The sequence below is a fragment of the Haemaphysalis longicornis genome, unplaced genomic scaffold, assembly GCF_048455015.1.
Source record: "Haemaphysalis longicornis isolate Haplotype H1 unplaced genomic scaffold, Haemaphysalis longicornis Haplotype H1 scaffold_1, whole genome shotgun sequence".
NCBI lineage: Eukaryota > Metazoa > Arthropoda > Arachnida > Ixodida > Ixodidae > Haemaphysalis > Haemaphysalis longicornis.
In genome coordinates this window covers 214,072,247-214,098,767 of record NW_027526203.1, presented here as the reverse complement: position 1 = coordinate 214,098,767, position 26,521 = coordinate 214,072,247, and the positions used below count along the sequence as shown (strand labels likewise).

The 26,521-nt window shown below is 47.9% G+C and overlaps 1 protein-coding gene across 1 annotated transcript in view; it reads left to right on the top strand.

Annotated features, from left to right (window-relative positions):
• LOC144141554 (dual specificity mitogen-activated protein kinase kinase 7-like) overlaps positions 1–26,521 on the top strand; it is a 52,074-nt gene that overhangs the window by 1,940 nt on the left and 23,613 nt on the right. The window contains exons 2-5 of the mRNA XM_077673099.1: positions 8,562–8,649; positions 9,596–9,836; positions 11,172–11,372; positions 24,214–24,366. Of these exons, the coding sequence (XP_077529225.1) occupies positions 8,562–8,649; positions 9,596–9,836; positions 11,172–11,372; positions 24,214–24,366 (683 nt within the window). The remainder of the gene's footprint in view (positions 1–8,561; positions 8,650–9,595; positions 9,837–11,171; positions 11,373–24,213; positions 24,367–26,521) is intronic.

The following is a 26,521-nucleotide window of genomic DNA, read 5'->3' as shown; positions in this document are numbered from 1 at the left end:
GTAAAGCTCCCTTTGAAAAATTGGGCATGTGTATTGCAATACTAGCTTCAGCTGCCAGGTTGAATGCCTTTGCCTTGTGGGTTCCCTTCCTGTTTGATCAACATTTGTGAAATACTATTGGAAAAGCGGAAGTTTCCAAACCACCACAAGGCTGTTCCTACTAAATGCTGTATGGTCATCCAAGTCATATGCCATGTTCATGAATTTTCTCGTAATAGTAAGAAGTGGCTAGCGGGTAATGTTTTGTGCTTGTGACAAAAGGGGTCTTGTTCTTAGAAGCAGTGCAGAGAGTGCACGGCCGGGAATGGTAATCAGCTTTTGTTTGGCATGTGACTGACTGAGTGTACTATAGAACAGACCCAAGAAAGCATGCAAGCACACCCTTGCATTAAGAAGCAGCACGGGGCTGGCACTTACCGCTTCATTGCAAGGCATGTGGCTGCATGCCAGCTTTTGCAAAATCCACTATCTTGGCACAGGCAGAGTGGGAACGTGGGTGATCGAAGCCTCTGGCATTTGTCAGAACGGGGGCAAACGTGCAATCGTGTTGTTCCTGTTATCAAAGAAATCGTTGTAGTAGCTCAGAATTTGGAAATATGAATGGTGGTTTTTGCTTTTCTCGGAGGCTTTAAAGTTAAAACCTCCTTCAGAGGATATTTTTGTCAACTTATTATTCCTGTCTTTTGGCATGTGTTTATTCTGGTTGGTCGCTGCACTTATTATTTTTCGGTGGATTTTCACATATTGAGGACTTGTTTTGATACTTTTGACCTGCCTTTATTTCACATTGTTGTTTAATGATTCGCCTTTCATTCCCTCTTTTTGGTGTCTGCTTTATGTGCAGTCATGGACAAAGGAAATGCAAACACGAAAGCATGAACCAGAACACAGTGGAGATCACATAATGACGCTGTGGGGGTATCTTTGGGGAGTCACATTTCCAAACTTTGTGGTTGGTATGAAGCCATGTGTCAATCTGACTGGTGTGGAAAGAAATTGCGCTGCTATTAGTGTGTTCTAGTTCATATTTTTGCATTTGCATTTCATTTGTCCATATTTGAAAGAACTATATTCTATGGTTTAGCGAAAGAGTCATGAAGCCGAACCAAAACTACACAGACTTTGAGTGCCTTTTTGAGTTGTGAATGGATGGTCCAACCTTATATTGTACACTCAGTTTTCTCTCTCTTCTAATGAACATTAAGCTGAATACAATTGGATAAATTTATACTAAGAGGCACTTTGTTTCATTAACACATCGTGGCGGGGTCTCGGTGCATTCCGGCACTTGAAATTCCAGCTAAGTGAGGCCTCCTTCAGTACAACTGCGATCCTAGTGTGTTTATACTCTAAGGATGCTGTTTAGTGGGTGAACACGAGAACAAAATCTGCTTCTAGAGCCAGAGCCACCGACCTTTGGGTAATTAAGTGTACACACAGTGTAGCCGAGCAGTGATATGATTGCTGTGCCCATTGTTCCCATTGGTGCCGAAATGCAACCCCCCCCCCCCCTTCTTATCACCTACTACATTTTAATAAATAACAGGTGCCAAGCATTGCTTTTTGTGATTTGTAGAAACAAAACTAGCCTCCAGAGCTTGTAGTATTTTACAACCAAGGGAGATATCGTTCATCATGAGCAGCCCTTTCATGATGTGGGCAAACAGGAAAGGAAGCATATTGGAAAAACTAGTGCAAAAAAACTGGGCATAAAAATGAGACACGTGGCGGCATAAGCAATCAGGTCATCTGCCTCCTTTTTTGGTTTCTGGAAAAAAGGGAAAGTGCTAGCATGGCACTTTTTCTTTATAAAAAAAACAAAACAAATGGCAATGCTGAAGCCGAGGAGCTTAAAAGAGCCAACATCAAGGCCTTCCCCGGTGGGTCTCAATTACATCAATATGCACAACTGTCTTTGTTTTGGTGGTGGAATCGAGGAACAGAATGTGCCGCGAGAGAACTTAATGGGGCTGTGCCAGCACGCCGCTACTGCATGCTTCGTAGCATTAACCATGCTGCAACCAGCTCTCGGTAACCGCCCTGTCATTGTGGTTGCCTTCCAGTTCTCATTTCATACCATGCACCAAGTTCATTTCTGCATCTTAAGTTTGCTCCTTGATCCAAGATGCTCACTTCCTGGCCTTCCTATCGTTTTTTTGTTACATAATTCGTTCAGCTGGTCTACCCGCTGTGGTGCCTTAGTGGCTAAGGCATTGTGCGGCGGAGCACAAGGATGCGGGTTCGATTCCCGGCTGCGGCGGCCGCTGTTCTGATGGAGGCGAAAAGCAAAAACGCCCGTGTGTTCAAGATTTTGGTGCACTTGAAGTATCCCCAGGTGGTCAAAATCAATCCAGAGCCCTTCACTACGGCGCGCCTTATAACCTGTAGTTTCGGCATGTTAGATCAAATCAAATCAGCTGGCCTAAGTCCTCATTTCAGGTTTTTAGGGAAGGGCCAAGTTTTGCCCCATATGTCATCACTGGCAACACGCTTGTGTAGTTTCCTTTTTAGTGATAGAGGCAGCGTACTTTCATTATTTGAGATTGCTTGCCAAGCGCACTGTAGCCAGTGCCTGTTTTGCACCAGATTTCCTTCTCGTGGTTCCGATCAGCAGTGACAGCCTGTACAAGTAGTTGTATTCATCCGCTTGTTTTAGCTTGTTTTAAAGGGATCCTGCAACACTTACCATCGACTACTCGGAATGTATTTTGGGGTAAAGTCTATTGTCCCAGCAACCTCCTACCGCGAGAATTATGAAAATCCGTTCACTATCACCGAAACTACGCGTGATGAAAAATCGCTTATAAATGTTCCCTCTCAACTCAACCGCGTACAACGCGTCGCTCTCTCCCGGAGAGGGGGGCGGCGTGCGGCGTTCTGTTCGGCAGCCTCCGATATGTCACATGCCGGGGAGTTTTGTCCTTTTCACCGCAACGTGGGTGGGTCTGTTTCCGGTCTGGTGCCACAAAAAAGCAGGCATGGTGGCCTGCTCGCAAGCAAGTGCTCAGGCTGGTAGGGCATTTTTGGAGCAGTAAACGTTTGTTGTTGAGTGGGCTCATTGAAAGTGGAATATTTAGTTCGTCACTCAAACTCCGCGTGCACTCAAAAACAAAATAAACACCAAAAGCATGCGGACAGGTTCAGACATAGAAGAGGTTCATACACAGCGCCGATGACGGCTGATCGTCACAGGAAATGCCAGAGTTTAGCCGCGAAGTTGACCGGCGACAGCCTAGGACAGCCAGGACAGCCATGGCCCGATTGACATAGCAGAGGCCATGCTAGGGGTGCGTAATGAGGAGAATTGAAGAGAGCGTGGTTGGTTTTTTCGCGTCTTTCACGGCGATTAGCGCACTTACCGCTTCACGTGCATGTGTAATATTTGGCTCGGGTGTTCCTGGAAGTCTAATCTAAACGTCACGCAGGTTGATTTGCACTGCACGAAGAGTGCTGCAGGGTCCCTTTAACTCAAATTCGGCAACCTTTTGAGGTGGAGGGCCAATTTGCATTAAGCCAACATGGGAAGGGGAGGAGGGGGCGGATGGCAAATCGAGGGGGTGGGGGGCTATGCAGGCAAAAAGGAAAAAGTTTAGTGAATTGACAATATTGTTTGACAGTAATTGACAATAGTATAGCTAAGTGTGAAGATAAGGGACAATGCCAACTGAAAGCGATCTTTGATCCCGTCTAAACCCTTTTGAGGTAAAAACTGACATGTTGGCCTTCAGGTAGGAAGTGACGGGGTCTAACGTTATGCCGGGGCCACATCTGGCCCGCGGGCCGCAGATTGCCAATACTTGACCTAGGGTTAAAAGGAGCTTCCTGCATGTCTGTGTAGTATTAATTTCAATTTATTTATATTTTATTTATCTTTAACCCTACAACTAAGATTTCTGAGTGAAGGTCTTGAAGCAATTTGTAACCATGTCGTCCTTGTAGTTTCTCCTCTCGTCATCCCCATGAGCTCATTTTCCACCTACTATTCAGTTACTAGTGGGCCCTTGCGAGCTAAGCCTGTAGGCGTAGTACTGTCCCCTGGCCTAATGTTGCTAGAACAGATTAGTAAAGAATTGTATTGCTACTTTTATTGGTGACTTTTAGCTGATTGTTTTTCACAGTCTGCTCCGCTCCGATAGCAAGCGGGAACGCCATCCATGCGCATGCATGGCGCGCTTTGCCGCGAGCAGCATTGGCTCTGGTTGTGTTGAGCGAGCCGCCGGTACTGGAGCGGACTGTTGAAAACACTCAGCTAAAACTCATTGTCTCATCCATGTTGTGCGTAATGTTACCATTCTATATTTCTTTTTAGTTGCTCTTGAGCTTCCACCTTTCTTTAACATTTCCTCAATCTTTACAATTTCTTGTAGGCACAAATGTCAGTAACTTTTTTGTTGTTACGATATTTTCCGGTGTATAAGTCGTGTTTTTTTTTTTTTCTTGTAGACCTTTCATTCTTGTGCGTCTTGTAGAACGGTGCGACTTATATAGAAACAAAATCTAACCTTTAGTCACAACAACAACAAAAATTAAAAAAAATTGTTCAGCAAGCCGCTGTCAATCAGCAGCAACCCTCTTGTACAAAGGGGCACACTGCACGGTACTACATTAGCTGCTCTTTCTCCTTTGTCGGGCAAAGTAAGGGGAAAGCATGGACTTGCTATGTGAAAAGGGGCCCTTGCTATCTGCAAGAATTAAAAAAAGAAAAAAAAGAAATTGGGCAACAGAAACACGTACAAAGCCTCCTGGAGCCCCTCACACCGGCTCAGTGTGTCCCTATTTTGCACCTTGCAGATAACACATCGCCACCCACCACCCACTGAAAAGATGTGTTAACGGCCTCCCATGCACATGTTTGTCTCTTTTTGCTTGTAGTGTGTACTACCTTGCACGCAGCAGGTGCTTTCGTGTACCTCAAAAAGAAGAGCTTTGGTTGCATTTTGTTACTTTTCAACGCTTTGCTTCTGCAGACATTTCATTATGCTTGCCTGGCTGGGTCGATAGTGATAAGCAACTACTAGCTCTGTTTCAGCTAATGCTCGATACGAAAGCGCACACAATTTTAGTAGAGCTTTATATTTTTTTGTAAGTGACTTGGAGGAAGACGATTTCAATGGTTGTGACTTAGTGGCATAAGGTACGCTATCATTAGCGTTGTTCAGGACATCTGAATAAAATAGTTACAGTGGAAGGTACCTATACAGAAACGGCTTCCGCCACAAATGTATTTTGTTGCACATTTTTATGACCTAATTGTCACTTAGTTTGCCTAATTAAAAGGTGCATTTTTTACATCAGTGAGTCTTATGTGTGGCTTATGTTTTTTTTTTTTTTTTCGGAGAAACTGCCATTTTGAGGGGGTGCAACTTATGCAAAGGTGCGCAGCTTATGTACCAGAAAATATAATAATCCAGTTCGACAGCTTTGCCATTTCTATTTGACTTTTCCATATTTATACAGTTCACAAGTTTTTTCATTTTGTGAAAGTTTACCAGTTTCTTTTTTATATTTTGATGCTACTGCTGACTGTGTCCATCGTCATTATGTTGTCATTTACAATGCCTGGGCCGTCTCAATTTCCTCCGGTTAAAACCGCAGAATTGTTCTGAAGGGTTATTTGAAACTCCTGCACCCTGGCTCTAACTGACTGCAAGTTGGGTTTTCTACTTTTGTGCTGCTCCTGATCTTGCCCTGAATGACCTGCACACCCGCTGCAGTGGCAATGTGCTGCTGAGCCCAAGGACGCGCGTTCAATTCCTGGCCGCGGCGGCCGCTGTTCTGATAGAGACAAAAAACGAAAACATCCATGTGTTCGAGATTTTGGCGCTTGTTAAAGATTCCCAGGTTGTCAAAATTAATCTGCAGCCCTCCACTACAGCACTTCTCATCGCCTGTGTAGCGTCAGTGCGTTAAAGGCCAACTGCACTCAAAATTTCGACCTATTGAAAACACTATTTCCGTATAGTCTGCTGAAAAAGAAAGCAAGATGCAAAATACGATAGCTGAAATATGCACGTGGAGGCCGCAAGCGGTCAGCAAAAATTGGTGATTTTGAAACTGAAATTGACAAGAGCGCAGCCATTGAAGTGACGTTGCAGCCGTCCAGCAAGCGGCCTGACTGTAAGCAGCTGGGGAGCAAACCTGTGCGCAAGCTCTACGCACGTATGCGGCAGCAAATGGTTGAAGGATTCGCAGCAAAGCTAAACCGGTTTTCCAGCTGCGTGGCTGGCTAGAGGAAGAAGCCCTCGTCGGCTAGAGCGTTCCGCCGGCTGGTGCAGCATGGTCTGTGCCGAACTATTAAATGCTTCTGACTGATTAATGAGGCGTTTCACGGGGCTACCACTCGTGTGCCAGCTGATTTGGTGCTACTTACTCCACATTAAAAATAAATTTGGTCAAGGAGAAATTTGAGTGCAATTGGCCTTTAATTAAGTGCATGAATGCAGTGAATGAATGTCCTGCACAATACCTGGGCCCGCTTGCACGAACACACGTTCTTATTGGCAGTCTTATTCACAGTCTAGTCTTATTCACGGACTTCAATAAGACCACGAATAAGATTCGGACTAGTGCGCTTGCTCGAAAGCACTTGGGCCAGTCTACAGAGTGGTCTTATTGAAGACTATAGGGACAGCGGGTACCTAGATGAGCACGAGAGGGGCCCCTAGGGAAAAGCGGGGAATACGCCGCAAAACTGCTTGTTGCCGTCGCCGGCATTGGGCATGCGTTTATTTTCAACCATGATTGGATAAATTCAAGAAATGTTGACCATCAGACGCCGTATTTGGTCCTTGTGACACATATGTTACAATGATCCGCCATCCTTGGTACGCCAACTCACGCGGCCGGGCCTCGGTCGCCCGGCCGCGTAAAACAAAGATCTTCTGCTCGAAGTGTGGGCCCGAGAAACCCACTGGGCTGACGCAAAAAGCAGCGACGTTGTCTGACGTTGTCGCAACACAAGTCGTGCGTTTCATTTCACCGTAAATGAGAAAGTTGCGAATTGGCTTCGGATTCATCGTCGTAGACTCGGATGCAACGAGCACTCCAGTGGCTCACGCCGACTGGAACGGCGACACGTCACACGATCGCAACAACCCGCTGCCTAGCCGGCAGCAAGTTAGCGAGGGCTGCCGATGTAAACAATCGCGCTGAAGAATATAGCCGAATGTTAGTATTATGCATGCTGCTTTTACGTGTCGCCTCCGGATCCCATTTGCTCAAGCAGAATGCGCTTCATAACCGCCACTTTCGAAGAGAAGGATGTAAAGACGCGAGTCTGCGGAGCTTCTCGTTGAAAACGTGATTTTATTTGACGCTCACGGGCAGAGGTACTACAGGCTGCTAGCGTTTTGCAGTTGTGTGTAATTTTGTTGTCACATTGTAGTTCTATTTTGAATGCCTATTTGTTGTTCCTGGGTTAATGGGCATGATTTTATAAAACAAAACAAATGTTCCGTCCTTTCCGTGCCACCTTTTTGTAGCTACTGTGGTGACAGCCGACATAGCAGACGATCACAGATTCACACCGCGCGCTTGGCCGCCCGATGTCTGGTCGGGACTAATATCGGGCCTCAGACTATCACTCGTGTACATCTTTGTTTGACCTGAGGGAGAAAAAAAGCCGCGCTACCCGGGAATAACAAGCACATGCCCATAGCGCACAGCGAAATTTGAAAACGGTGGTTGGCTGCAGCCATCGGTGCCACTTCAAAGTAGGTAGGCCTTGCGGCTTCCGGCGCCTGTGTTGTCTGTCGCTTTCCACCCTCTCTCCCGACGGCGTTTCCAACTGCGTCGATCTCCTCGGAACAGGCATTTATTTGTTCCAAACAGACGGTCGAACGGCCGCCGCTTGGTATTGTTCGCCACTTGTACGGCTACTGCACTCGTTTTTCACGGTATGGAGGTCGATCTTTATGATGAAACGACCGACCAAGTCAGCATAAGATGAGAATAAGACTGCTCGGAGCAGGCTTATTCACAGTCTTATTGCATTCTTATTTACAGTCTTATTCGCTGTCTTATAAGTTTCCAGAAAGCGTCTTACAGCCTAGGGAACATAAGACCCTGAATAAGACTGCCAATAAGATTAGACTGCGAATAAGACTGTCTTATTTGGCTTCGAGCAAGCGGGCCCTGGTCGCTTAGAATGGACTCACTCTTATTTTTAGTCAATATCATTGGAGCTTTCGCATTGCCATGGAAGAATGTACTGATTACTCTGAGGTTATTTCTTCCCGCAAATCCAACCAGTGTGTCACATCGGATATTCTGCCTGTCTATGTTGCTCTCACCTTTTGCCTTATCTTCGGTGTCATAAATCGTGCTTGTCCCTTGTACATTGCTGATTTGACATCCTCATAGAAACTGTCAATGGCGCACATAAAAAATAAAGGTGTGTGCATCTTAAACTACTGTCTGGATAATGCAATTGAAGCTGGGGGAGGGCAGCAGAAGTGGGGGCACACAGTTTGTAAAGCCTTCTCTGTGACTTGGTCAATCTAGTTTGCTTGCATGGAGTTGTTTGTGTGTAGATGGTCAGTTTTGCTGTTCTTGCTTTGCAGTTCAGCTGAATGAAATGACAGCACCCAGCCGTCCTGTGAAGCAGTTCTCCTTGCCAACCTCCAGTCCAATTATTACACGACAAGACAGGTGAGTGACGCTTGAAAACATGGGCCTCAGGAAGCACGAATGTTTCTTTTGTTTCGGAGGACTGGCGAAAATTAGGGGCAGGGAGAGGGCCCAGCTTTAAAAACAATTTACTGGGCAGTAGAAAAACAACCCCCAATTGGCTAACTCTCTCTTGTTTTTGCACCTTGGCGCACAACATTTGATGGCAGGACCACAGGGTTTCTGTATGGTGCACGCTTGCTTCTGCCTGCTCAATTTAGCCAATTTTCGTGGGCTGGTGGTGACGACTAGCAGACGAAATGCATCAAATAGTTCGTCAGAGCATGAAAACTTGCAAGCACCAGGGCCCAGATTTTGGGTTTTATCTGGGCTTTGATTTTGGCACGTGATGCTCCCTCCTAGTCTTTTTTGTTCCATACTTGGAAGCAGGGTATGGCTGTAAATGAAGCCACTTCTGCCGCACCTTTTTGCCATACATGGGGGATTCCAGGGGCCTCTCTAAGTATTCTTTCCTTCGTGGCTGTGGCCAGCAGATGTAGAAATTGTGTCAGTTACATTCAAGTCGGCTTTTTAATTGAGGGATTTGACTTCTCGCAGCGCAGCGCACCATGCAGGCAATAGCATTTTGTTCAAACCTACACAATAATTTTAAGGCATGCCTGCTGCTCTGAACTGGGTTTGCCCATCTGTGGATACATTGCCTGGCTTACTTTTTAAATTGACTAGGCGGGAGGAAAGTGCCTGGTGGAGGAGACAGAGTGGAAAGAGAAGCACTTCACTTGTGCACGTTTCCTCTCTGTTTTGCCTCCTTGTGCTTGCTCGTTGTCATTGGCGTGGCATGCTGCAGTGTAGGCGTCTTTTCACCCCCGCGGTGACTGAATCCCCGTCGTCTGGTCCAGGCATTGAAAGGGCTGTGCTGCGACTGAGTGGGGCATTGAGGTCAGGCATTGTGTGGCGTGTGCTGCAGTGGCGGGGACTCTGAGAGCAAGCTGAAAGAGATCCTGAAGGCGGGCAACGTGCTGACCATTGGCGGCCAGCAGTACCGGGTAGACATGACTGACCTGGAGAAGCTTGGCGACTTGGGCTCGGGCACGTGCGGCCACGTGGTCAAGATGCGCCATCGACCTACAGGCAAGGTGCTGGCTGTCAAGCAGATGCGCCGCTCTGGGAACCGTGAAGAGAACAAGCGCATCACCATGGATCTCGAGGTGAGGACCTGTGGTGGGGATCAGTGCCTCGTGAATGGATCCCGTTGCAGAATTTCGCTTACAGCTGGCGTAACACTTAACATTTTGGATTTGTTGAATATACCGTATTATGCGGAATAGAGGTCGGTCCCCTTACCTTGTAGCCGAAAAGTGCACAAAAAATAATTTGGTACACAACATCGTTTTATTAAGCCTATAACTCGTTTCATCTCAGATTACTTGTTACGGCTGTCTGAAATGTTGTCGGACACCTGCTCCTCGCTGGCTGTCGCCCGCACAGCAAGTCGTACTGGGTGCAGTCCACGGACTTGCTTATGCAGCACTCCTTAATTAAACACAAGACCATGTCATCGTGAAGCGAGCGCAAAGCACGGGGCACTCGTAGCGAGACCCAGTCTGTGCAGGCGGCCAGAAAGCATCTTGGGGTATTCATTCGTAGAGATGTCGCATGACGCTCGCGGACAAACGTCGACTCTTTGTACAGCAGCACAGGTGCACAGAGCAGCGCCCATGCAACGAGGTCTTCCGAGCGTTGCATACTGAGAGCTGCCCCTTCAGCTAACACCATTAGCGACACTTCTTTTGGTGATACCGAACTGGCGCAGGGCGGACACGTCGTTGGCTTTGGGAAAACCCCCAAATTTTCTTTTAAATGCTGCTGTGAACTGGCACCAAGTGCCTAAATTCATTTTGAGCAAGAAGGAAATAGCACATACACATTCGCTGACAGCGAGAGAAGCAACAAAACAAAGATAGTGTCACGTCCGATTGATGGTGGTTGCGATGGTGCCTTTGGGGTTTGGATGACCTCAATGGGCAGACCGGTTGCCAGATGACAACTAGAATTATGCCAGTGACCGCTATTAGGTCGAGGGGTGACTTTTCGGCAAATTTTTCGTTAAAAAATCTCGACTATATTCCGCTTCATATGGTAATCGTCAAATGGTGGCATGACTATTCAATGAGAGTGAAGTGCAACTGCCTGCATGTGCGTCATCCTGTGCGCTAAAATTTGCAGGAGCCACGTGCCCTTATTTTACCTCAAGATTATTTGCATGATTAAGGTTATAGTTTCGTCTTTCGTGTTCCAGTGGTAGCCTGTGGCATTGGTTAGCATTCAGAGGGGTCTTTTTTTCCCAGTGTGGTGGCCTGTCACACCCCTCATCTTGCATTTTTTTTTTGGTTTCACTGACGTCTTGGGCACTCCTGAACCCTGGGCGAAGGCCACACTGCCTACTAGGCCGTCATCTCCCCTCGTCTTGGTGGAGCAAGAAGCACTTGCTCTGCCAGCGCTCACCCGTATCCTTTGGGGCCCCTCCCCTTGCGGATGCGCAGGTGGTGCTGCGGTGCCGCGACTGCCCGCACATCGTGCAGTGCCTGGGCTACCTGATGACCGAGGGGGAGGTGTGGATCTGCATGGAGCTCATGGCCACCTGCCTGGACAAGCTGCTCAGGCGCCTGCGGCCCCGCGCCCTGCCCGAGGACATCCTGGGAAAGACGGCCCTGGGCGTGCTGCGCGCCCTCCACTACCTCAAGGTAGTCCCACCTCCTCGTTCGTGCTGCTTCTGCTGCTTGAGCAGCGCTTCCTTGCCTCTCTGTTTGGGGCTCTGTCCATGCGCAGTACATCGCTGGGGGTAATTCCTAAGTAAAGTAGCCAGAAGCCAACTAAGGTTGTAACTTGAACTAGGTGCTTCTGCATAATATGACGAGAAACAGAACTTTAATGAGCACCAAGAAAGAAGTATACAAAGCGAGTGCTGCTTACCGTATAATGCGGAATACAGGTCGAGGCGGAATATAGGTCGACCCCCTTACCTTGTAGCCGGAAAATACAAAAAAAATAATTAGGTACCAACCATTGTTTTATTAGATGCGACGCATCTCTTGCTCTGAGGCATGTCCCTCCTGCGTCGGCGTCGGCGGCGTCTGCACGCCACCTGCGCATCCTCCGCTCTTCTCTCCGACAGCTGTGCGCAACACTCTCACTCCGTCTCATTATCATAAACAACAGCTGCGTGCGCGCGCTCCGCTCCGCTCTCGTCGCGCAAGTGCGCGCAGGCGCGACTCTCCTCCGCTGTCTCCTCTCCTTCAGGCGCTGTGAATATAAAGCAGTAGCGCGCTGCGGCGGTTCAGTCAGCGCTCACTCTCGTTCGACTTCGCGTCACAACACGTTTCACCCGATTTAGAGAATCAACCCAACGGAAACACCAATTGAACCCCCTGATGTGTCGCATCACACCAGGCGTAATTTTTTGAGACTATAGCTTGTTTCGTCTCAGATTACTCATTTAAAACTGTCTGAAGTATCGTCGGACGACTGCTTCTGGCTCGCAGTCGCCCACACAGCAGGTCGTCCTCGGTGCAGTCCAGGGAATTGCTTATGCAGCACTTAAACACTTGCAAGACCATGTCATCGTGAAGCGAGTGCAAAGCATGGGACACTCGTGTGCAGACCATAGCGATAGCCAGTCTGTGCAGGCGGTCAGAAAACATCTTGGGGTATCCATTCGTATAGACGTTGCATGACGCTAGCGGACAAAATTTGCCCCTTTGTACAGCAGCACAGGTGCACAGAGCAGCGCCCATGAAACGAGGTCTTTCGAGCGTTGCATACCGAGAGCGGCCTTTTCAGCTAACGCTGCTAGCAACACTTCTTTTGGTGATACCGAACTGGCGCAAGGTGGACAAGTCATTGGCCTTGGAAAACCCCCAAATTTTCTTTTAAATGCTGCTGTGAACTGGCACCAAGTGCCTAAACTCATTTTGAGCAAGAAGAAAATAGCACGCACACATTTGCCGACAGCGATAGAAGCAACAAAACAAAGATGGTGTCGTGTCTGATTGATGGTGGTGGCGATGGTGCCTTTGGAGTTTGGATGGGCTCGATGGGCTGCCCGGTTGCCAGATGACAACTGCCAGTGACTGCAATATACACCATTTTCCTTGCTAGAGGTGGGCGCCGCCATTTGCTTTTTCTGACCAGACGCTAGTGCCGTCTATGAAGCGACCGCCGAAACCACCGCGCTGGGCTGTTAAGTGCTCCGTTCTTTCCGTGCGTCAGCTCGGTAGCCGTGCATTGCAGAGTGAACCGTAGTGGTTTGGCGTTAAGTTAGCGGTTGCAGTGCTTGTGTGTGTGTGTTCTGTTTTGTTTTCATCATCTGCGGACGGATTTTAGGTCCTAATTTGCTGCCAGAGCGGAAGATGCCGACCCCAGCTGTTGCGAGCAGCAGTGGTGGTGCCGGTGGTGCTCCGCAGTTCCGCGATGCAAACGTACCGGTATGGCACCGACTGACAGAAATCGATATCGGGGAGTAAATACGTGTTTTCAATGCCACCATGATTGTTATGTTCACCGATTAGTCGTGTTTACGGAAGCGCGGACGTCGAATGTGGAGCGCGCACAGCATATGTGGTTCACGCTGACCCGCGCTCGCGATGGACTTTCGAGGAGGCGATTGCTACGCTGTTGACATTGCAATGGTGCACCTTTTTGAACTAGACTTATGACGGTGACTGACGAAGTGAAATTACCTGGGTGAAAAAATAACCCGGCCGCACAACCAGTCAAATTACTATTCGAAGGTTGAGCAGAAGGACCGACATTTGGGCGAGCTAATATTGGTTGATCATGATCGTGATCATGATTGGCCTAACTCTGTGCAGCGCATGCGGCCGCTGCTTGCACCATAAATGCTTTACGCGATCAGCAGTAACTGTTTTGTAATTTTAGTGCTCTAGATTCCGTGACAACGCAAAAGGATTAGAAGCTTTTTCCTTTGACCGCTTTGTGAACAGGTTCAGCTATTTTCCAAATGAAGTGTTCACGTATCTCTAGCTGCGTTGGGAGTGCAACGACGCGGACGCGGAAACGAACATACTACCGCCTCATCTCGTGCGTGCGGTGCGCGAGACGGACAAGGACGCGCAGAAAGCCGCCGCGCAGTTTGCGCTGGCGGCGATCACACGCCAGCAGTTGCGGCCGGCACCCCCCTCCTAGCGAGGGAGTGAGAGCTACCGTGACCTTTTAGCAGGCAAATAAAGATGTTGTTCCCCCCCCCCCCCCCCCCTCTTCACATTGGGCTGCCTGCTTATCCTGCTATCGACCAGCAGTGTGCGATTGAGAAAGTTATCCTTTCATATCCTTTGGCTGCGTTCGCCTGAAAAAAGTAATCAAAACGCCGTGATTTTAAAGGTTAGATTAGATGAAAAGGGGATTGTTTAATGCCAATCGGCTGTAATTAATGACGAAACAGTATATGGTATTTAATTGACTACAAGGAACCAGAAGTTATTGTAATGTTGTATTGTATCGGCGCTCGTGAAAGATCCCCAGGTGGTCAAAATTAACCCGGAGCCCTCCACTAAAGCGCGCCTGATCACCTATGAAGCGTCGGTGCGTTAAACCCCATATAATCAATCAATTAATCAATCAACCAATCAATCAATGCTGTATTGTAAAGGATAAAGTTACTTCTAACATTTCAGGGGGTTCCGTTCCCAGTCGCAGCTTTGCGTGTGATAAATCGATTTTGCTGTCTGCTTGCCGTCCAAGTGCACCCAACAAACCCTACAGTTGGTCGTTAATTGGTACAAAGTTGTTGCGGTCCACCGATATCTCAACTCGGTGTCCGTTGGGAAGCGATGCAGCAAAAACACGTCGCACCCACACTGCATTTTCTCCCGGCAGTGTCGTGCAGATGCGTGCTGTTGGCAACTTTTTCTCGCTTTCTCTGGTTGTTCGATAACACACCGCTGCACAGTGCTGACCAAATGACGTTTGCTTCGACGGCATCGCAGCATTGGCTAAAACAGTTGAAAGTTCCGCAAAAACTACGCACACGGTGCGAAACACTCCTGAACTACGCAGCGGAGCACACCGTGCCGAGTGATGTTAACAGCCCAGTGCGCACAGGCGACGCTGGTCCGCCGGAAGCGGAAGGCGCAGGCCGGCGAGAGAACTGGTTTGTGAGTATTTACCTCCTTTCCCGGCTGCTTATGGAAAATGGTGTATAGGTCGAGGGGTGACTTTTCGGTAAATTTTTCTGTAAAAAATCTTGACCTATATTCTGCATTATACGGTAGTTCTTTCTTGATCCGATACAAGAATTTTAAGCGCTGTTTTTCGTCATAGTATAAGTAGCTATGGCCTGATACCTAGCGTGATTACCGTACGATGACCACCTAACAGTCTACCAGACTTAGCGGGTGCGCCACAGCCGCCAGGCTCCTCCTGTTGGTCACCGTCGGACTGCTTGTCTCCCAACAGTGTGGCCAATTGGGGCTCTTGTGCTTGTGTGTGTGTGCTTGTCGGCATGTTGTTGCATGTATAAGCTGCACATTTTTTAGTTGGCTATTCACACCCATTTACCGTATAAACTCGCTTAAGGGCCGCAGTTTTTTTCTTTTTCTCCCCCCCCCCCCCCCCCCACAATTCCGGCTGTAATTTTGGGGGGTGTGGCTCTTACACGAATAATTCTTTTCCCCCATTTAAAAATGAGTCAGACAGTGGTTGCATGCATGGCATTTATTTTGGTGGCACCTTACTCATCGTTATCATCACTGTCGGTGTCTTCAAGCTGGAAGCTGACTGCTCCATTCCTTTGGGAGCACCCTCTTCAAAACTGAGGTCATCCTCAGTGCTGTCAAGGTTATTTATTCGAAATCCCGGTCACCTTGAAGCTTTCAATACCATGTCAAAGGATACCAAGTCCCATGCACCTGCAATCGATTGGGCAAGAGTTGCCAGCGGTGCCCTCTTCAGCCTTGCAATCAAGAGTTTTTTCGTGCTGTGCACGCATGCATGCATTACATCGGTGCACAAACAACAAAGAAGCACTCAACGCCGCGTAAACTGTGACGCTGCCTCAAAAGAGGTGGAGAGCTTGTGGTATCGTGGTGTGGCAGGGCAGGCACGATGCCCGTATCTAACTCGGGGACAACTTTATGTGGCACTGGAGTCAAGGCTACAGAGCTGAACCACACTGTTTCGCTGTGCTGCTGGAAGTAGTTCAACAAAAAATAATTGGTTGGCTGTAACCTAAGCAATTCAAAAATATATAGTTCTTATTTTTTATCCTTGGATTGATAATGGCATTAAATTACTAGGCAGAATATGTGAAACGGAGAGCATTATTTTTAGTTTTTCAGAGGTTTTTTTCTTTGGTTGTGTCCTTCGCCGCTAGCATTGCATAGGTTTTCTTCCGAACAAAACATGGCGTCCTCGTCATCAGCACCTTTTTTTCCTTCCGGTAGCTCGCCACTTCATTCTCCGCATAGAGCTTTTAAGAAGCTTGAAAAGCAAAAGCTGTCAAAACAAATGAAGCGAGTGGTTTGTGACGTGTACACCCAAGTGAGACTGATGCAACTGGGACTTCCCGTCGTTTACGCAATTTGTTCAGTTAGCCAGCTTGCCGGCGTAAGCGTGTGTGTGGGCTGCTCTCTCTGTATACCGCGCTTGCACTATGTAAGCACGCATCACATGTTGATGGTGCTGCCCAGTTTTCAGCTTGATAAGAGTTTACAAATCAGTGCATGCCCTCAAAACTGCAGCGCTGACAAAATTCACTTCTGGATGATAGAGTTGGACAGTATTGTCCACGGTCGGTCCGAGTTCTCCAGTCGAAGCATTTGATTGTGTTTACCAATAAATGAAGCATTGTCAAAGAGACACCAATATGCCTGCATGCTCGGTGACAAACACGGAGCTCATGTGAAGAAATGGGCTATAGCAAATGCATTTGTCACACTGAAACTGAAACCGAAACCATTTGGGAACTACTTTGGTGCAGTAACACAGAGCAGTTAGCTCGTCCCCCCCCTCCCCCTCCCCGAGCTTTCTCTTCATTTCCACATAAAGTTGTCCCCAAGTATAGGGAGTTCATGCACTAGCCAGGGAGATCACGGGTGGCGGCTCACCCAGCTGTGTAGGCGGGCACTCTAAAAAAGGCAAGTGCGGCTAAGGCACGGTCACACTAGGCTGACAAGACAACGACGAGTCGCCGAACCATCGGCCAACTGCTGAGTTGCCAGACCACGTTGTCACACTGCGCCGACGGCGACACAAACACGTCGGCCGATGGAAAGTCCGTGTGTGTGACTGGCTCGCCGACCGAAGAGGGCAACAAAACCAGTTGGCCGACCTGTCGCCCGACGTGTCATTTGGAATCGACTGAGAAGCTAAAATTGCGCTCCGACAACATTTGTGCCGTAATGAATGTGGCGCTATTTTGTTTCTGGAGTGTAATAGACTCAGTAAAATGCATGAAGCCCATACAACTCAACACTAGTGCTAAAGTGATCCGTATTTTGACTTTCGCCGCTTTGGCGACATCACTGCTCCGGACCTGCTAACTGCATATGCTTGTGCGACCGGCACACTTGTAGAAAATATAAGGTAAGTAATGTTCAGAAGAAAAGTTGTGGAAGGTAATTTAGGTGATAAGAAATCAATATCGGCCGAAGTAGTTAGCTTAAAGCGTAAAACCAAAGCATGGCAAGCACTATTCTTGCAGTGCGAAATCGCAGTCGCGGCCAAGTGCACATATTTTTGCGGGCACTTTCTCGAAGCAGTGGAGTTGATGGCGACCAGCTATTCTGGGGGCTTCTGGGAACCTTACTGTGCAAGGCCTATTTAAGAAATTTCAGTTTACCAGCCAGGAATTCTGTAAACCAGCCAATAAACACCGATGTATGACACACAAAGGGTGGGCCTCCATCTATTACACAGGTTATTTAGCAATGGCATAGCATTTGTGCAGTGGCGCAGTGGTCTCGAGCGTTGTGCGCACTCTGTCAACGTTGCGGGTTCAATTCCCGGCAAGGTCTGGTCTTTTCTTTTTTCTTCTTTTTTTTTCTGAGCAGCATCATTAGTGGCATGGTTTGTGTATCCTTTCGTGAAGCATTTCATGCGTGATTTTGAGAAGCCACTACCTTTTTTTATGGAAAATTTTCTTCAAAACAGCGAACGGCTTCTCAGGGCCGCAACAATCAAATTTGCATTTTTTTTTGCAACGCATTTCCTGAAACTGAGATATCATGGTGACACTGTAAGGCCTTCTCTATTACAAGAGGTTAAATTTTTGCTGATGTACGCACTAATTTATATGCATATTCTACGTGCTACAGAGGCCTTTTCGCCGGGGGTTCATCCAGAACATTCGATGCCGTGGTAGCAGTGAACACTGCTCTGTTTTTCCTTTTATGTCCGTGATCCAATATGAAGCTGAGGAGTGCACACATCACAGGCAGTACACACGCGAGTACGCACGAACGGCTTCAGTCGTTGCAGCAGCGACGTGATACTCCAAGATTGACTTGAGAAAGAAAGAGATCCTTGGAGAGGAATTGAGGCAGTGGGCGGGGTATCGTCTCGCAGTCGTCGACGTTGTGTGACAAGCAAGTCGGCCGACAGCGCGCAAACACCAATACCCCGCCGATTTCTCGGTGACACAGACGGTTGGCCAACGGTCAGTGTCAGCACGGCGTGACATTGCCGCCAACAGCTCGCCGACACGGTGTTGGCCGACCAAATTGTCTGACGGTCGGGATAGTGTGACCGCGCCTTAATACAAGGACAACTTTTTTTTTTAATTATTAGTCCGAAGAGGCGGGTGCGGCCCATATACGGGTGTGGCCCTTACTCAAGATTATATGGTGTCTTTATTTTTGGTGACAGTTCTATGCCTCTATGACAGCTAATTACAACCTTATAAGGGTGTTGGGGGTGTTGTGCTTCTCTTTACCCGGTTGTTGTGATAGGGAAATCGGGTGGAAAAGGCACAGCCTGTGCGTGTCAGCGCGTTTCTAATGTGGGTTGCATCAGTCGGCTAAGAAACAATCTCGGTTGCCAGTTAGAGTTGCCGCCTGTCCAGTTTTTGACCGGCCTGACTGGGTTTTTAGACACCAGACCGGCTGCCGGGCCGTACTTGAAACCAGCCATCATTGGCCGGTTTTTGGGGCCATCATGCTGGGATTATTCTTTTTTGGCATTTTATAAGCGTCGATTCAGCAACTGCAACGATAAATATGTGGCAACAAGCTGCGCAAAGACACGCGAGCAGAAAAATCGTGTGGGCGAGTGCACTCCTCGAGATGGAGGGGGACCAAGGGTAGGAACAACACAACAAAATGCCACCGCCGCGGCATTTGTTCACTTGGAAAATATTATCTCTGTGCTTTAAAACGACTTTGCGTGACAAGGTTGTGTCTCAAAGGGCAGTACCGTAAAGGGGAAAAAAAAAAAAGGGTAAGTCTCGTGCCCCGCGCGGGGTACGAGACCTAGCCCCCTCGCGGTGGCTCCTGCCCCGCAGAAGTGACGTCACACTAAACTAGTCACGTGACTTCCTGTGACGTCACTATTTTTTTTTTTTTTTTGCACATTTGAAGACGTTTTTGACGGCGTGTGTGCGCCATGTGGGATTCCGGCCTTGGCTCCAACCGCAAGCCTGCGCAACGTTACGTCCTTATCCTCCCTGTTCTGTGTTATCGCCTTGCACATCGGCTGCCTCGCGGCGCTTTTTTCTTGTTCGGAGGGTTGTTTGAAATGATTTATTGAGTATTTTTCACCAACTTGCTGCTGCTAGTCTTGGTAAGCCTAACGCATCCTATTTTGGCAAGCTGCTTCGCCCTGCTTTTTTCCGTGCTCCTTTTGTTGCCGTTAAATATGTTGCTAGCTTCATATTGTCTTGGAGTTCGCGTGCCATCGGCTCTATGCTCCTGCATTCGTTGTCTACTTGTTCCGATCGCTACTTGCATTCCAAGCCTTGTATTTTGATTCTGGCGTAAAACGTGCGGATCAGTTTTCCAGCGCTTTGCGCCGTGGCTAACGAGGTAGCTGACTTTGATGACGTGATAGCGCGAGCGACGCAGTGTCAGCGGCGTCAGTGTGCACGAATCAAGTATCGTCAGGTAACGCAGGGCATCGTCGAACGCAATCCGTCCTGGCATGTAGCCTGTTCTGCAATTTTTCTCGCGGGGTACTGCGAGAAACCTTACTACCCCGCGGAAACGATCCGTGCACGCTGCATGCAGGGAGCGCAGCTCCACTTTCGTGGGTGGCCTGGTGAATGGGAGAGCCCAGCAGCCGCCCGTCCATGGGCAGCATAGGTACTCAGCTATCGCTGAAACCAACCGCCCACTGGCTGGCTTCTTGTGCAAGGAGGCTCAAGCTCCAAATGTGCAAGTTCGGGAGAAGTCAAGCCGATAAGATCGCCGTTTGTGCCAAGCTTGACACATGTGTTAAATAGTGCTTTCAAGTTTGGTGTGCTCAAGGTAAACAAGTGACTTGTTGTTCATCTGTTTTTCGAATTTGTTCCTTCGAATAATACTATTGTGCTTTCATGATATGCAAGACTTCAAATGAGCTGCGAATTCTAAGCAATCTCTAGGCAGCTATTATTGAATGCACAGGAAACAATGTTTTGTCTACCTTGAAATTTTCTACATAGGGTACATGGAACTGCCAGCTAGCAAGTTTAATGAAAGGTTTTTATCTGCTCAATTATAGTAAAGAGGTAGCAAGGGATAGATAGGATAGCCCTCTCTCCTTACCAGCTGATCGTCTGGCCGCGTCTCATAACTTCGTTCACAATTACCGCATGGATTTTATTTCCCTAACCTTTGCCCCAGTGCCTTCGGCCTTCTTCAACCCGGTTAGCCAACAAAACGTCATCCTGAATCTGTTCTGATTATGTATTTTGGTACGCTAGTTTTTTGTTTACTCGTGTTTGGCTTGGAAGTCAACATAACCAACAACAATACTTTCATGCCCACTCAGTTGGATGGCCAGTAATGGTGAAAGCTTCTCTCGAAGGCTTACAGTGGATTCACGAATTCTGATTGACTGTGACATCAATGTACCCATCCGGAGCACCCTGTGGAATTCAACTTGACGTAAATACTTGTGTTCACAGCTGGTAATTGTCTGCTCTGTGTTTTGGGGAGGGGGTGAACAGTAAAAGTTTCTAATTGAAAGGAGATATTTCATGTTCTTTTGCTTTTTGACTCTGTGCTGTGTAAAAAACTGTTTCGGCTAATTGCTTAAGCGACAATGCTTAGTCGTAAGGGCCATAATACAGTGTCCCATATTTTGTTTGCAACGATGCATACCCAGCAGAGCCCAACTGCTAGAAAGCACATTCTCTGGTGGTGGTAATTAGCTTGAAAAAAAAAGGGGGGCACTGAAACTATTTTTTAAGCTAACAAGCCTAAAAAACAATTTATGGAACACATCTACGAGGGAATGGCTCTTGTACAGCTTGACATTACCCTCTCCCGAGAGTACTTAATACCTTGTGCAGGAACTGGAGCCAAGGACAACTATGTGGACGTGAATGTCTTTATTGTTGTTTGTGAATATTGCAGTACAGCTGAAAGCTGTAAGTGTCCTGGAAGGCTTCAACAATAAAATGACTCCAATGAATGTACTTCTGATTTGGTGTCAACGGGCAGCATGTGAGCATTGATAAGAGCTTCGCTGTTGACATTTTTGTTACACAAAAACAGGCTTGATCGGGCACTGTAGCAAGTCCATGAAAAAACACGGGAAAGAAACTGGACAAAAAAGCTGCGAACACATGGACACTGTTCATCACAGCACCTTTCCTTGTACTTCAGTACTGTTATTGTCGCTGTATTTTTCCCCAAAATATAAATCAACTCTCCCAGATTCACACCTTCAGACAGAAAGCAAACATGGTGTTTGTCAATGACAAGTGATTCTACCAAACTTCCGTGGCTGTGAAAAAAGTCAGTAGCTCTACTTTCTCTGCACGGTCTGTGGTGTGAAGTTCCTTTTCCAAATAAAACGCAAGGGTTTCTTGGCACAATACACAGAAAAAGTGCCAAATAAGCAAGTGATGCCTTCTAGCACTACACTACAGTCCTGCAGGAAAGCCAAACAACCAAGTGATCTTTTTGCTTGAGTGCAAAGCTCTGCAGAGAAGCCAAGAAAGATTCCTTTTTTGTTGACACCAGTCTAGCTGGCCAGTATCTGGCTGGCAAGTGGGCATTTGTTTAGTGACCACTGCTTAGGGGCACAGTAGGCAGGCTGTTGCAGAGGCTACGAAGAAAAAATACAAGGTTCGTTCATTAAAAAGACTTCTTTGCCCAAAAAACAAATGACATCAATTTTATTGTAAACTTCAAACAAATAAGATAGTACAGAAAATGTGTAGAGCAGTGGAAGTTCCATACACATTTTCCAGCTATTTCTCTATGACATCACAGAATCTTGTTTGTGCAATTGACAGCCACCAACCTAACCCACCGCAAAAAAAGCATAACTGGGCAATTGCAGTGGGGCCTCCATTCCGTTTGATCGTATCACTTGAGTGGTAACGTACAGTTAACACAGATAACTGCATTTACAGTGCACGTCCATATGACGTCACTCGTGCCCATATTACACCAATGCAGTTTGAAATTGGTATGTTTTTCACCATTTCATTTGGTTAAACTCCCACCATTACAGCCTTGACCTTTGCCTATCAATTACATTTGCAGTGTGTTCGCTGCATATACCAACGGACACAAACAATCCGCTGAGGCTTTCACGTTCCAGGCACATCTTAAGATTCTCTTTGACGTAGACTATTGAGCCTGCATAGAACCCATGGGTTTTCATATGATGGTTGGCCAAGTGTATACCCTTCCTGTTACCGTCTGTACAGCTTCTTCTCTGACCCTATCGGCTGGGTGTCCTGAATTAAGTCCTTTGCATGAGGGGACTCGGTAAAATATGGCCAACATAGCATATACTGACACATATACAGAGACGTGAAGGTTATGCCAATGCAGCAGCTATGGCATGAAGCGCCTAGCTAGTGCACCTTTTGGAGGACCCAGTTCCTAATTTGTCGTAGCATCATGTGTGTGCCAATGTGAGGAGCTGAATGCATGATGGAAACTACCCAGCCACAATCTGGGCCACGGGATACGAGACTGCCAATGTTCTCACTCTTTCACATACTTTGTATCGCAGATGTATTTCTGCCACAGTTTACTGTAGTGAAATGGCTCGCCACTACAGCTTCAATAATTTCTTCTGAAAAATCTTTTCAAGCGCTGAATACCATGCATTTATGATGCAAGAAGCCCATGATCACCAGACTTTTCCGCGCACAAAACTTATTTCGGGTAAACAATTCTAAGCCACAATTCAGTCCACTCGAAAATACATACAAAAAACGCGTCAAACTGCAGATTTTCGGGTCTTCTTTGCTAATCTCCTTAAAGGGGAAACTACTGTGCTGGGTTGTACGCGGTACATGTGTGGGAACACCAATGATTACCTTTTCTAGCTATCCGTGGTTTGCACTTCTAATGCGCACATGCGACCAGTAAAATATCAGTGGCCGCGTCCAGCCTACGTCCTCAGCACTGTAAGTTCCGCGCTGCTGTCATTTTGAAAACACCGCGATTTCAGGCCACCCATTTAAGCATTCTGAACTTGCCGTGGTGCAAACTGTTGATAGCAGATGCCGCCGCGCGGACATGCCGCAGCAGGCTCACATAATCACGCTCGGACGGTGTCTTTTCTTGCGTGGGACGTGGGTTGTTCGAACGGGGCCACTCGGCTGCGCGATGTCGTAGATCTAACGCAGGTACCATCGGCATACAGCAGGCGGTCACAGGTCAGCATTACTCGAGAGGATTTCGCTACTGTGTGGAAAGGCTGGCTTGGTGCCCGCATACGGCAACGTTCTCGCACATTCTGATAGTGCTTCTAACTCTATCAACTCTGCTTCATCTACGTTGTCGACCCAAGAAATTCAGGCATTCAGGGCTTTCGGCACTTTCGGATACGCCATACCGCCAGCAGCGGCAGCATCGGCGGCTTCCGCAAGAACGAACAAAAAAATTCTTTTATAAAACTTCTAGCAAATGAGTGGCTTCCTAATTTTTTATTAAAATGTAAAAAAATGTGCTTTTTGTATTCTACTACGCAAACTAATAACAATTGCTGTTAATATGACGTCACTATGACGTTTTTATGACGTCACGCGGGGCAGGAGCCGTTGCGAGGGGGCTAAATCTCGTGCCCCGCGCGGGGTTCCAGACGCTGCCAAAAAAAAAACAATGCGTCTTTTTTTCAACACAAATTCAACCTTCTAATACCTCTTCCCCCCCCCCAATGGGTCGGTTTTTTTTGTCCAGGGAAAGGTGGCAACCCTATTGCCAGCACTCAATAGTTCTGGCAAAAAGCAGCCATGTTTGTAGTTGATTCAGAGGTTTATGGGCACAAACTATTGTTTTTTTTTTCTCCCATTCTTGAAGCAAAGAGCCAAGATCAGTGTGGATGAGGTGGCCAAAATAGCCCGGCCTACTTTTGGTGCCTACGTGGTTGGGGTCCTTGTGCCAACACATGTGTCCGATGCAGGAAAGCCACGACCTGATCCACCGTGACGTGAAGCCGTCCAACGTGCTGCTCGACAGGCAGGGCCGGGTTCGCCTGTGTGATTTCGGCATCAGTGGCCGCCTGGTGGACTCCAAGGCGCGTACACGGTCGGCTGGCTGTGCAGCATACATGGCCGTGAGTGTCCCTGGCAGCTCGAGGGGGGCCTGGCAGCTCGAGGGGAGCTTGGGTACACTCCGCGCATGCCTTGGTGGGTGTTTGTCTTGGCAAGGCCATACACTAACCACCGCATGATCATTGGAAATTGTTACATCCTCACGAATCATGCATCCGAGCTAGATGGGAAGAATTAATGTGCAAATTGAACTCGTCATTAACACCTTCGTGACCGTGGAAAAATCTGTTGTTTTTGGGTAGTCCAGGAAATATTTTTTCCCTGCCACAGAAAATGATTGATGCTAAAGTGTAAGGTATGAAATGATAGAGGAAGGATAGGGCTTTCCAACAGTAATAATTTCCAACAACAGATTTATCAAAACAAAAAGAAGTAACAAATACAAAACAAAATTTATGAAAACATCAATGCTACTGCACAGGGTACACATAAAACAGTTGAAATACAGTTACACCTGCATATAACGAAGTTGCCGAAAATTCACAATTTTTCGTTACATGCAGGTTCCGAGTTGAGGGGGCACACGGGTCTTTGGTACCGAAAAAGTGCCAAAAAATGCACTTTTCATGAGCATCATTTTTGAAATGTGCAGGTCTTTTTCTCCCGGTTTGCGAAGTTTTTCCTCCGAAAAGTCAGCACTTGAGCAGTAACAGCTGCTTATAAAAGCCCTACAAGGCCCATTCTTTGAGATTCCGACCCCAAAATAACTATTTTTCTATAATTCCTCACTGCTGCGCAACGGGTGGTATCGCAGCGATCTCAGTCTCGTTTGAAAGAGCGAACTTTCGGTCTTCAATTTCCCACCACTGCGGATCGCGCCAAAAAAAGCAAAAATGGGAAACGAGTGGGAAACGCGCCAAAAAAAGCAAAAATGCGCGTTCCTATTCGCCGGCGAGCGCATGTGACTAGACAGCGCGATGCGATTGGCCAAGGGCGGCATCTGTCATCTGCTCCATGCCATTGTCGACGCAGTCAGGCGCCATATTGCTCGGGCTCTGACTACAACGTTTGCAATGTGGAAGGCCGGAAGAACGTCCCGCACCAAGAACCAGTACGGCAAAAAGAGAGAGAAATCCAACCTCGAGAATCTCGGAGGCCGTTCCGCACCAGCGTGGAGCAATGAAGGAGATAGCGACCGACCTTCCGTGGCTGGCGACGACGCGCTTGACAACGTAGGCCTAGCACCTCCGCCGACCGCTCATGATAACGCCTCTGGCAGCACGAGGTCGCGGGTTCGATTCCCGGCCGCGGCGGCCGCTTTTTTGATGGAGGCGAAAAGCAAAAACGCCCGTGTGTACGAGATTTCGGCGCACGATAAAGATCCCCAGGTGGTCAAAATTAATCCGGAGCCCTCCACTACGGCGCGCCTCATCGCCTGCATTGCGTCGGCGCATTAAACCCCACAATCAATCAATCAATCAAGCCTCTGGCAGCGGCCGCATCCGTCTCGATACAGCAATGCTGCACCCGTTACAAGTGGCAGAGGTGCGTCGAAATGCGGAAGAAAAGCTGCAGGAGCTTTCTTCAACTGGAGCTACACAACGGAAGTGCAGCCTGTTGTACGACCCTGACAATGCCGCAGCCACGCCGCTGGACGAAACAAGGTTTGTGATCGTCAGTTTGACCCAGCTGAACGAACTGATGCGTGCAGTGAAATGCAAGTTGTGCTCCGCTGATGTGGAAATCGGCAAGGAGGACAGGGCTTATGGCCTCGCCGTGAAGCTAGTGCTCAAGTGTGCGAACTGTGGCGACGTGTCGACGGCGTGGAGCTCCCCGCGCGTTGACGGCGAGAGCAAGGCGAAGCCGCTTGCCATCAATGTTTTGGGCGTGCGCTCTATGCAGTCGACTGGAAAGCAGCAAACAGCATTCAACGACGTGCTTTCGTCGATGAACATTTCTTCGCCCGGCCTGCACAACAAAATTTGGCAGAGCTACGTGAAGACTTAAACTGACGCCCGCAGCTGTTCACGCATCGGAGAAGGTGACTGCAGATTGTGCACGATCAGTTCGGCAACTGTACGCTGAGCTTGACCTTGCGAACCCGGGCAACATTGCTGTGTCGTACGACGGCTCCTGGATGACGAGGGGACACTCGTCGCACATCGGAATTGGCACAGTGATGGAGTTATTCACGGGGCTCGTGCTCGATTATGTCGT